Source organism: Ranitomeya variabilis, chromosome 7 (assembly GCF_051348905.1).
Source record: "Ranitomeya variabilis isolate aRanVar5 chromosome 7, aRanVar5.hap1, whole genome shotgun sequence".
Taxonomy (NCBI): domain Eukaryota; kingdom Metazoa; phylum Chordata; class Amphibia; order Anura; family Dendrobatidae; genus Ranitomeya; species Ranitomeya variabilis.
This window is the reverse complement of record NC_135238.1, coordinates 1,553,481-1,565,950: the sequence shown is the minus strand read 5'-3', so window position 1 is coordinate 1,565,950 and position 12,470 is coordinate 1,553,481. Positions and strand designations below refer to the sequence as shown.

Genomic DNA, 12,470 nt, shown 5'->3' with positions numbered 1-12,470 from the left:
TAGTGAGGAGGCATACACAGGAGAAGAGACTGCTATACAAAGCTACCCACGGAGGAAGAGACAAGTAGGTGTAGGCAGGAGCAGAGACATGAGGTGTATGAAGGAGGAGAGTACTGTATACAGCAAATGGAGGAAGAAACAAGGAGGTGTACGTAGGAGCAGAGACCGCTGTATAAAGCAAACGATGGCGGAAGAGACGAGGTGTACGTAGGAGCAGAGACCGCTGTATACAGCAAATGATGGAGGGAGAGACGAGGTGTACGTAGGAGCAGAGACCGCTGTATAGAGCAAACGATGGGGGAAGAGACAAGGTGTACGTAGGAGCAGAGACCGCTGTATATAGCAAATGATGGAGGGAGAGACAAGGAGGTGTACGTAGGAGCAGAGACCGCTGTATACAGCAAATGATGGAGGGAGAGACAAGGAGGTGTACGTAGGAGCAGAGACCGCTGTATAGAGCAAACGATGGCGGAAGAGACAAGGTGTACGTAGGAGCAGAGACCGCTGTATATAGCAAATGATGGAGGGAGAGACAAGGAGGTGTACGTAGGAGCAGAGACCGCTGTATACAGCAAATGATGGTGGGAGAGACAAGGAGGTGTACATAGGAGCAGAGACCGCTGTATACAGCAAATGATGGAGGGAGAGACGAGGTGTACGTAGGAGCAGAGACCGCTGTATACAGCAAATGATGAAGGGAGAGACACGAGGAGGTGTACGCAGGAGCAGAGACCACCGTATAAAGCAAACAATGGAGGAAGGCACAAGGAGGTGTACGTAGGAGCAGAGACCGCTGTATAGAGCAAATGATGGAGGGAGAGACACGAGGAGGTGTACACAGGAGCAGAGACCACTGTATACAGCAAACGGAGGAAGAGACACAAGGAGTACACAGGAGCAGAGACCACTATAGGAGAACGATGGAGGCAGAGACACGAGGAGGAGTACGCAAGAGCAGAGACCACTATAGGAGCTGAATGATGGAGATGTGAGGACTTGTGCAGGGACTGATGGGGGACATATGATGGAGATGGGATTTGGTACGCACTGATGAAGGGATGCTGGGACACCTGGTGTAGGATCTCCATTTCTTTGGCTGTTGACAGCCGGACTTCTTGCAGCTGTTCTGGACTCATCCGTTCTGGCGTCACCTCTATGATCTTCACGGCGTACTGCCGTCCAGTCTCTCTGTGGATGCAGCGCCGCACCGTGCTCGACACTCCCCTGAGAACAGCAAGGAGGACCAATTACAACTTTCTATCCTGTTTCCTAACGCAGAGCCTCTACTCCGGGACGAGGACCCCTGTAAGCGATATCCAGACGGGTTCCCGCCAGGCCAGTGTCTGCAGTAGTGAGTGCATATAAACCAAACCATTGCATTTATCATCCTGTCCGTACAAGAGAACATGTCACATAAGGCCTCGTTCACACCTGACATTTTGTATACGAGCATGCTCTGCGTTTTTCATGGATAGCACTTGTCCCCATAATGGGGCCGCGGTCCATGCACACATGACCGAGCAGATTCTGATGGCAGCACAGACTGATGACTCTCGGACCATTGTTGGCGCACGAGAACATCACGGAGGTGTGAAAGAGCCCCTACGCTACACAGGTTATGGGGAGGTTGGGGCTCTGATAAAGGAAAGGTAGAACCTTCTCCCAGACAAGTCCTCGTCTCTTCATCCAATATCCGTGACTCTTCCTCCCTTCCATCGCCAGATCGGCTCGCTTTTTGCTTTTCATTAACATTTATTTTACCACACAATCTACTGAAAAATAGGGAATAAATTCGGAAAGTGTGAAAACCCCACTATGTTGTTTTTTTTTTGTTATTTTTATGCCATTTTTTGTGCGGTAGAAATGAGAAGTCCGTACAATTCTCCTGGCCGTCTGACAACAGAGACTGAACTGAATGTTGTTATACAAGTATTGAAACTAAATCTTAAGAAATTTGTAAAAAAAAAAAAAAAGAAAAGTATAAATTGTGTTTGTGTCAGTAGGATGGTCCCTGCTGAGCAGGCTTTGGGGCTGTAGGTCATGTGGTAGGGCGGTGCACTCGGCTGACACGGAGGTCGGCACAAGAGCGCTGTCTCTTTGTCCTGGTCACGGATAAGTCAGAAGCTGCACAGACAGTCACTCTGCATCTGGCAGTAGAAGGTCTCTACGTTTGGCTTTGCAGACACCTTCTTAATCCTTCTGAATTTTGGACCCAGTGGCAACCTTCCCCCGACTCTAGTTGACACACTTGGACCTGGGTGTTTGTTGCTGGGAGTTGCCGGTGACATTTTCGTTTACCCCTGTTGAGGCTTGGAGCTACAGCAGTCAACTATCGTCCTCTCTGGTGTCTGGAGGACTTCTGTGTTTCTCTCAGAAGCGTTCCCCTTGTTCGTCTATCCCAGCTGTCTTTAGAGGTAGTGGGGATTGACTAGTGCTCGCCCCTTCATTTCCTAAGCAGGTCAGGCAGGGATTAGGTTCCTGCTTGGCAATAGGTGCAAAACCTATATAGGGAACTTTAGGGCAGACAAGGCGACGTTAGATCTGCCTAGGGGTCTCCACTCCTCCCCTTCCCTAGTATTGGGCTCCCTTCCCCTAGTCCCTTTGTATTGCATTGAGTCTTTCCTACACTGCGCGTGACAGTCCTTCACGGGTTTATTTATTATACATGTAGCATATACCCCAGTGAGGAAAAAATAAACACGGCCGTTAGGGCAAAACAAAATAGTACAACAGTCCAACCATCTGTGGGAAATCCGCCGGCTCAGGAGAAATCAGCATCCAAAAGGTTCAGCTTTCCTTCACAGGACAATGCACTGGAGAACCACTCTCCAGACACACTGAACACCAACTGCCTCTGGAGCACGACTACTTAAGCCACAGACCACACTGTGGTGTGGAGAAAAGGCGGACGACTTCCCACCTGCTCTATTGGTTGTCCACAAAAACCTGGCCCTTAAACAAGATGACCGATTAACCCCTCTGCACTTAGTGTGCTGGAGGAAAACTTCTGGGTTTCAAATCACTGTTGCGAATAGCCTCAGCGAAACATATGGAGACAAGTCTGGAGACGCTGCCGACAGCTCCTGTGTGATCACCAACCAATAACATCTTCAATGGAGAAAAGTTCGGATCCATTGCCAGCAGCTGCTATGTAATCACCAAACAATGACATCCCTGATGGGCTCGATGGAGAACGTTCCAGAGACGCTGCCTGCAGCTCCAACAGTGATGTGTGAACAGGGGGCTATACGGAGGGGTAAAATCCCCAGTAACTTGTGCCCAGCTTCAAGGAACCAGTCAGGTGAGGGCACAACCCCGGGAACATCATGAGCAGTGTATTGTTGAGCTGTGCTTGGACCGTGATGAGCGGCTCTGGCCGCACAGTGAAGCTGGGTATTACACACAGCTTCAGTGCGCGAGTGAAGCTCCCCGATCACTTTGGACGCACCGTATGTTCGTCTATGGGTGTGTGCAGCCGATCCGGAAGTGGCAGCGCTGTGGATGCACCGTATGTTCTCTGCCGTCTATGGGTGTGTGCAGACGATCCGGAAGTGGCAGCGCTGTGGATGCACCGTATGTTCTCTGCCGTCTATGGGTGTGTGCAGACGATCCGGAAGTGGCAGCGCTGTGGATGCACCGTATGTTCTGTGCCGTCTATGGGTGTGTGCAGACGATCAGGAAGTGGCAGCGCTGTGGATGCACCGTGTGTTCTGTGCCGTCTATGGGTGTGTGCAGACGATCAGGAAGTGGCAGCGCTGTGGACGCACCGTATGTTCTCTGCCGTCTATGGGTGTGTGCAGACGATCAGGAAGTGGCAGCGTTGTGGACGCACCGTATGTTCTCTGCCGTCTATGGGTGTGTGCAGACGATCCGGAAGTGGCAGCGCTGTGGACGCACCGTGTGTTCTCTGCCGTCTATGGGTGTGTGCAGCCGATCCGGAAGTGGCAGCGCTGTGGCTGCACCGTATGTTCTGTGCCGTCTATGGGTGTGTGCAGACGATCAGGAAGTGGCAGCGCTGTGGACGCACTGTATGATCTCTGCCGTCTATGGGTGTGTGCAATGATCCGGAAGTGGCAGCGCTGTGGACGCACCATATGTTCTCTGCAGTCTATGGGTGTGTGCAGACGATCAGGAAGTGGCAGCGCTGTGGACGTACCGTATGTTCTCTGCCATCTATGGGTGTGTGCAGACGATCAGGAAGTGGCAGCGCTGTGGACGTACCATATGTTCTCTGCCGTCTATGGGTGTGTGCAGACGATCCGGAAGTGGCAGCACTGTGGACGCACTGTATGATCTCTGCCGTCTATGGGTGTGTGCAATGATCCGAAAGTGGCAGCGCTGTGGACGCACCTTATGTTCTCTGCAGTCTATGGGTGTGTGCAGACGATCAGGAAGTGGCAGCGCTGTGGACGCACCGTGTGTTCTCTGCCATCTATGGGTGTGTGCAGAGGATCCGGAAGTGGCAGCGCTGTGGACGCACCGTATGCTCTCTGCCGTCTATGGGTGTGTGCAGACGATCCGGAAGTGGCAGTGCTGTGGACGCACCGTGTGTTCTCTGCCATCTATGGGTGTGTGCAGACGATCAGGATGTGGCAGCGCTGTGGACGCACCGTATGTTCTCTGCAGTCTATGGGTGTGTGCAGACGATCCGGAAGTGGCAGCGCTGTGGACGCACCGTATGTTCTCTGCCATCTATGGGTGTGTGCAGACGATCAGGAAGTGGCAGCGCTGTGGACGTACCGTGTGTTCTCTGCCGTCTATGGGTGTGTGCAGGCGATCCAGAAGTGGCAGCGCTGTGGACGCACCGTATGTTCTCTGCAGTCTATGGGTGTGAGCAGACGATCAGGAAGTGGTAGCACTGTGGACGCACTGTATGTTCTCTGCCGTCTATGGGTGTGTGCAGACGATCAGGAAGTGGCAGCGCTGTGGACGCACCAAATGTTCTCTGCCGTCTATGGGTGTGTGCAGACGATCAGGAAGTGGCAGCGCTGTGGACGCACCGTATTTTCTCTGCCGTCAATGGGTGTGTGCAGACGATCAGGAAGTGGCAGCGCTGTGGACGCACCGTGTGTTCTCTGCCATCTATGGGTGTGTGCAATGATCCGGAAGTGGCAGCGCTGTGGACGCACCATATGTTCTCTGCAGTCTATGGGTGTGTGCAGACGATCAGGAAGTGGTAGCGCTGTGGACGCACCGTATTTTCTCTGCCGTCAATGGGTGTGTGCAGACGATCAGGAAGTGGCAGCGCTGTGGATGCACCGTATGTTCTCTGCCGTCTATGGGTGTGTGCAATGATCCGGAAGTGGCAGCGCTGTGGACGCACCGTATGTTCTCTGCCATCTATGGGTGTGTGCAGACGATCAGGAAGTGGCAGCGCTGTGGACGCATCGTATGTTCTCTGCCATCTATGGGTGTGTGCAGACGATCAGGAAGTGGCAGTGCTGTGGATGCACCGTGTGTTCTCTGCCGTCTATGGGTGTGTGCAATGATCCGGAAGTGGCAGCGCTGTGGACGCACCGTATGTTCTCTGCCATCTATGGGTGTGTGCAGACGATCAGGAAGTGGCAGCGCTGTGGACGCACCGTATGTTCTCTGCCGTCTATGGGTGTGTGCAGACGATCCGGAAGTGGCAGTGCTGTGGACGCACCGTGTGTTCTCTGCAGTCTATGGGTGTATGCAGACGATCAGGAAGTGGCAGCGCTGTGGACGCACCGTATGTTCTCTGCAGTCTATGGGTGTGTGCAGAGGATCCGGAAGTGGCAGCGCTGTGGACGCACCGTGTGTTCTCTGCAGTCTATGGGTGTATGCAGACGATCAGGAAGTGGCAGCGCTGTGGACGCACCGTATGTTCTCTGCAGTCTATGGGTGTGTGCAGACGATCCGGAAGTGGCAGCGCTGTGGACGCACCGTATGTTCTCTGCAGTCTATGGGTGTGTGCAGACGATCAGGAAGTGGCAGCGCTGTGGACGCACCGTATGTTCTCTGCAGTCTATGGGTGTGTGCAGACGATCCGGAAGTGGCAGCGCTGTGGACGCACCGTATGTTCTCTGCAGTCTATGGGTGTGTGCAGACGATCAGGAAGTGGCAGCGCTGTGGACGCACCGTATGTTCTCTGCAGTCTATGGGTGTGTGCAGACGATCCGGAAGTGGCAGCGCTGTGGACGCACCGTATGTTCTCTGCAGTCTATGGGTGTGTGCAGACGATCAGGAAGTGGCAGCGCTGTGGACGCACCGTATGTTCTCTGCAGTCTATGGGTGTGTGCAGACGATCCGGAAGTGGCAGCGCTGTGGACGCACCGTATGTTCTCTGCAGTCTATGGGTGTGTGCAGACGATCAGGAAGTGGCAGCGCTGTGGACGCACCGTATGTTCTCTGCAGTCTATGGGTGTGTGCAGACGATCAGGAAGTGGCAGCGCTGTGGACGCACCGTATGTTCTCTGCAGTCTATGGGTGTGTGCAGACGATCCGGAAGTGGCAGCGCTGTGGACGCACCGTATGTTCTCTGCAGTCTATGGGTGTGTGCAGACGATCAGGAAGTGGCAGCGCTGTGGACGCACCGTATGTTCTCTGCAGTCTATGGGTGTGTGCAGACGATCCGGAAGTGGCAGCGCTGTGGACGCACCGTATGTTCTCTGCAGTCTATGGGTGTGTGCAGACGATCAGGAAGTGGCAGCGCTGTGGACGCACCGTATGTTCTCTGCAGTCTATGGGTGTGTGCAGACGATCCGGAAGTGGCAGCGCTGTGGACGCACCGTATGTTCTCTGCAGTCTATGGGTGTGTGCAGACGATCAGGAAGTGGCAGCGCTGTGGACGTACCGTGTGTTCTCTGCCGTCTATGGGTGTGTGCAGGCGATCCAGAAGTGGCAGCGCTGTGGACGCACCGTATGTTCTCTGCAGTCTATGGGTGTGTGCAGACGATCAGGAAGTGGTAGCACTGTGGACGCACTGTATGTTCTCTGCCGTCTATGGGTGTGTGCAGACGATCAGGAAGTGGCAGCGCTGTGGACGCACCAAATGTTCTCTGCCGTCTATGGGTGTGTGCAGACGATCAGGAAGTGGCAGCGCTGTGGACGCACCGTATTTTCTCTGCCGTCAATGGGTGTGTGCAGACGATCAGGAAGTGGCAGCGCTGTGGACGCACCGTATGTTCTCTGCCGTCTATGGGTGTGTGCAGACGATCAGGAAGTGGCAGCACTGTGGACGCACTGTATGATCTCTGCTGTCTATGGGTGTGTGCAGACGATCCGGAAGTGGCAGCACTGTGGACGCACCGTATGTTCTCTGCCGTCTATGGGTGTGTGCAGAGGTTCAGGAAGTGGCAGCGCTGTGGACTCACCGTATGCTCTCTGCCATCTATGGGTGTGTGCAGGCGATCAGGAAGTGGCAGCGCTGTGGACGCATCGTATGTTCTCTGCCGTCTATGGGTGTGTGCAGATAATCCGGAAATGTCAGCGCTGTGGACGCACCGTATGTTCTCTGCCGTCTATGGGTGTGTGCAGACGATCCGGATGTGGCAGCGCTGTGGACGCACCGTGTGTTCTCTGCCGTCTATGGGTGTGTGCAGACGATCCGGAAGTGGCAGCGCTGTGGACGCACCGTATGTTCTCTGCCATCTATGGGTGTGTGCAGACGATCAGGAAGTGGCAACGCTGTGGACGCACCGTATGTTCTCTGCCGTCTATGGGTGTGTGCAGGCGATCAGGAAGTGGCAGCGCTGTGGACGCACCGTATACTCTCTGCCATCTATGGGTGTGTGCAGGCGATCAGGAAGTGGCAGCGCTGTGGACGCACCGTATGTTCTCTGCCATCTATGGGTGTGTGCAGACGATCAGGAAGTGGCAGCGCTGTGGACGCACCGTATGCTCTCTGCCGTCTATGGGTGTGTGCAGGCGATCAGGAAGTGGCAGCGCTGTGGACGCACCGTATGCTCTCTGCCGTCTATGGGTGTGTGCAGACGATCAGGAAGTGGCAGCGCTGTGGACGCACCGTATGTTCTCTGCCATCTATGGGTGTGTGCAGACGATCAGGAAGTGGCAGCGCTGTGGACACACCGCGTGTTCTCTGCCATCTATGGGTGTGTGCAGACGATCAGGAAGTGGCAGTGCTGTGGACGCATCGTATGTTCTCTGCCGTCTATGGGTGTGTGCAGATAATCCGGAAGTGTCAGCGCTGTGGACGCACCGTATGTTCTCTGCCGTCTATGGCTGTGTGCAGACGATCAGGAAGTGGCAGCGCTGTGGACGCACCGTGTGTTCTCTGCCGTCTATGGGTGTGTGCAGACGATCCGGAAGTGGCAGCGCTGTGGACGCACCGTATGTTCTCTGCCATCTATGGGTGTGTGCAGAGGTTCAGGAAGTGGCAGCGCTGTGGACGCACCGTATGCTCTCTGCCATCTATGGGTGTGTGCAGACGATCAGGAAGTGGCAGCGCTGTGGACGCACCGTATGCTCTCTGCCGTCTATGGGTGTGTGCAGGCGATCAGGAAGTGGCAGCGCTGTGGACGCACCGTATGTTCTCTGCCATCTATGGGTGTGTGCAGACGATCAGGAAGTGGCAGCGCTGTGGACGCATCGTATGTTCTCTGCCGTCTATGGGTGTGTGCAGACGATCCGGAAGTGGCAGCGCTGTGGACGCACCGTATGCTCTCTGCCGTCTATGGGTGTGTGCAGACGATCAGGAAGTGGCAGCGCTGTGGACGCACCGTATGTTCTCTGCCATCTATGGGTGTGTGCAGACGATCAGGAAGTGGCAGCGCTGTGGACGCACCGTATGCTCTCTGCCGTCTATGGGTGTGTGCAGACGATCTGGAAGTGGCAGCGCTGTGGACGCACCCTATGTTCTGCCGCCGACTCTCCAGGGACTGCACCCCAACCGCACTGCACACCCTCTACCGCCAGCTCCCGGGACAGCACCCCGACCGCACTGCACGCCTTCTACCGCCGGCTTCCGGGACTGCACCCCGACCGCACTGCACACCCTCTACCGCCAGCTCCCGGGACAGCACCCCGACCGCACTGCACGCCTTCTACCGCCGGCTCCAGGGACTGCACCACGACCGCACTGCACACCCTCTACCGCCGGCTCCAGGGACTGCACCCTGACAGCACTGCACAACCTCTACCGCTGGCTCCAGGGACTGCACCCCCTCTACCGCCGGCTGCCAGGACTGCACCCCGACCGCACTGCACGCCCTCTACCGCCGGCTCCAGGGACTGCACTGCACGCCCTCTACCGCCGGCTCCCGGGACTCCACCCTGACAGCACTGCACGCCCTCTACCGCCGGCTCCCAGTACTGACAGCACTGCACGCCCTCTACCGCCGGCTCCAGGGACTGCACCCTGACAGCACTGCACGCCCTCTACCGCCGGCTCCAGGGACTGCACCCTGACTGCACTGCATGCCCTCTACCGCCGGCTCCCAGTACTGCACCCTGACCGCACTGCACGCCCTCTACCGCTGGCTCCAGGGACTGCACCCTGACCGCACTGCACGCCCTCTACCGCCGGCTCATAGTACTGCACCCTGACCACACTGCACGCCCTCTACCGCCGGCTCCCGGGACTGCACCCTGACCGCACTGCACGCCCTCTACCGCCGGCTCCAGGGACGGCACCCTGACCGCACTGCACGCCCTCTACCGCCGGCTCCAGGGACTGCACCCTGACCGCACTGCACGCCCTCTACCGCCGGCTCCAGGGACTGCACCCTGACCGCACTGCACGCCCTCTACCGCCGGCTCCAGGGACTGCACCCTGACTACACTGCACGCCCTCTGCCGCCGGCTCCAGGGACTGCACCCTGACCGCACTGCACGCCCTCTACCGCCGGCTCCAGGGACTGCACCCCGACCGCACTGCACGCCCTCTACCGCCGACTCATAGTACTGCACCCTGACCACACTGCACGCCCTCTACCGCCGGCTCCAGGGACTGCACCCTGACCACACTGCACGCCCTCTACCGCCGGCTCCAGGGACTGCACCCTGACCGCACTGCACGCCCTCTACCGCCGGCTTCAGGGACTGCACCCTGACCACACTGCACGCCCTCTACCGCCGGCTCCAGGGACTGCACCCTGACCGCACTGCACGCCCTCTACCGCCGGCTCCAGGGACTGCACCCTGACCGCACTGCACGCCCTCTACCGCCGGCTCCAGGGACTGCACCCTGACCGCACTGCACGCCCTCTACCGCCGTCTCCAGGGACTGCACCCCGACAGCACTGCACGCCCTCTACCGCCGGCTCCAGGGACTGCACCCTGACCACACTGCACGCCCTCTACCGCCGGCTCCAGGGACTGCACCCCGACAGCACTGCACGCCCTCTACCGCCGGCTCCAGGGACTGCACCCCGACAGCACTGCACGCCCTCTACCGCCGACTCCCGGTACTGCACCCCGACAGCACTGCACGCCCTCTACCGCCGGCTCCAGGGACTGCACCCTGACCACACTGCACGCCCTCTACCGCCGGCTCCAGGGACTGCACCCCGACAGCACTGCACGCCCTCTACCGCCGGCTCCAGGGACTGCACCCTGACAGCACTGCACGCCCTCTACCGCCGACTCTCGGTACTGCACCCTGACAGCACTGCACGCCCTCTACCGCCGACTCCCGGTACTGCACCCTGACAGCACTGCACGCCCTCTACCGCCGGCTCCCAGTACTGCACCCTGACAGCACTGCACGCCCTCTACCGCCGACTCCCGGTACTGCACCCTGACAGCACTGCACGCCCTCTACCGCCGGCTCCAGGGACTGCACCCCGACAGCACTGCACGCCCTCTACCGCCGGCTCCCAGTACTGCACCCTGACAGCACTGCACGCCCTCTACCGCCGGCTCCAGGGACTGCACCCTGACAGCACTGCACGCCCTCTACCGCCGACTCCCGGTACTGCACCCTGACAGCACTGCACGCCCTCTACCGCCGACTCCCGGTACTGCACCCTGACAGCACTGCACGCCCTCTACCGCCGGCTCCAGGGACTGCACCCTGACCGCACTGCACGCCCTCTACCGCCGGCTCCAGGGACTGCACCCTGACAGCACTGCACGCCCTCTACCGCCGACTCCCGGTACTGCACCCTGACAGCACTGCACGCCCTCTACCGCCGACTCCCGGTACTGCACCCTGACAGCACTGCACGCCCTCTACCGCCGGCTCCCAGTACTGCACCCTGACAGCACTGCACGCCCTCTACCGCCGACTCCCGGTACTGCACCCTGACAGCACTGCACGCCCTCTACCGCCGGCTCCAGGGACTGCACCCTGACCACACTGCACGCCCTCTACCGCCGGCTCCAGGGACTGCACCCCGACAGCACTGCACGCCCTCTACCGCCGGCTCCAGGGACTGCACCCTGACAGGACTGCACGCCCTCTACCGCCGGCTCCCAGTACTGCACCCTGACAGCACTGCACGCCCTCTACCGCCGGCTCCAGGGACTGCACCCTGACCGCACTGCACGCCCTCTACCGCCGGCTCATAGTACTGCACCCTGACAGCACTGCATGCCCTCTACCGCCGGCTCCCGGGACTGCACCCTGACCGCACTGCACGCCCTCTACCGCCGGCTCCAGGGACTGCACCCTGACAGCACTGCACGCCCTCTACTGCCGGCTCCAGGGACTGCACCCTGACAGCACTGCACGCCCTCTACCGCCGACTCCCGGTACTGCACCCTGACAGCACTGCACGCCCTCTACCGCCGACTCCCGGTACTGCACCCTGACAGCACTGCACGCCCTCTACCGCCGGCTCCAGGGACTGCACCCTGACCGCACTGCACGCCCTCTACCGCCGGCTCCAGGGACTGCACCCTGACAGCACTGCACGCCCTCTACCGCCGACTCCCGGTACTGCACCCTGACAGGACTGCACGCCCTCTACCGCCGGCTCCAGGGACTGCACCCTGACCGCACTGCACGCCCTCTACCGCCGGCTCCAGGGACTGCACCCTGACCACACTGCACGCCCTCTACCGCCGACTCCCGGTACTGCACCCTGACAGCACTGCACGCCCTCTACCGCCGACTCCCGGTACTGCACCCCGACCACACTGCACGCCCTCTACCGCCGACTCATAGTACTGCACCCTGACAGCACTGCACGCCCTCTACCGCCGACTCCAGGGACTGCACACGTGACGGCCCTGCGCTCCGCCTACGACAGCGGTGACGTCACGCAGCACCCGGGAAACAGAGGGGCTTCTAACCAAGGACTCACACTTGCCCTCGCCCCGCCCACAAGCCCCGCCCACTACCTGCCGACGATCTCTTTTGGGTCATATTTCTGGTAGAACTCCTTGGCCCCGGCCCAGTCCGGCAGCTCGTCACGTGTCTCCGCCTCGCGGGTCATAACGGCGTCTGTATCACAGGAACCGGAGCGTGCAACACTTAAGGCACCGCCATAGTCAGCGCCACAACCCCGGAAATGACGTCACATGTCCCGCCTCTCATCCGCTCA

General features: G+C 58.7%; 1 protein-coding gene across 2 annotated transcripts in view; it reads right to left on the bottom strand.

The window, feature by feature from the left end:
- The window catches only part of PHKG2 (phosphorylase kinase catalytic subunit gamma 2), a 15,029-nt gene extending 2,559 nt beyond the window's left edge, over positions 1–12,470 (bottom strand). The window contains exons 1-2 of one of the 2 annotated variants that reach the window (XM_077273605.1): positions 12,268–12,470; positions 1,049–1,224 (exon numbers count right to left, since the gene is read on the bottom strand). In XM_077273605.1, the coding sequence (XP_077129720.1) occupies positions 1,049–1,224; positions 12,268–12,362 (271 nt within the window). In that variant the 5' untranslated portion in view covers positions 12,363–12,470. The remainder of the gene's footprint in view (positions 1–1,048; positions 1,225–12,267) is intronic. The other variant, XM_077273606.1, reaches the window with a different exon arrangement.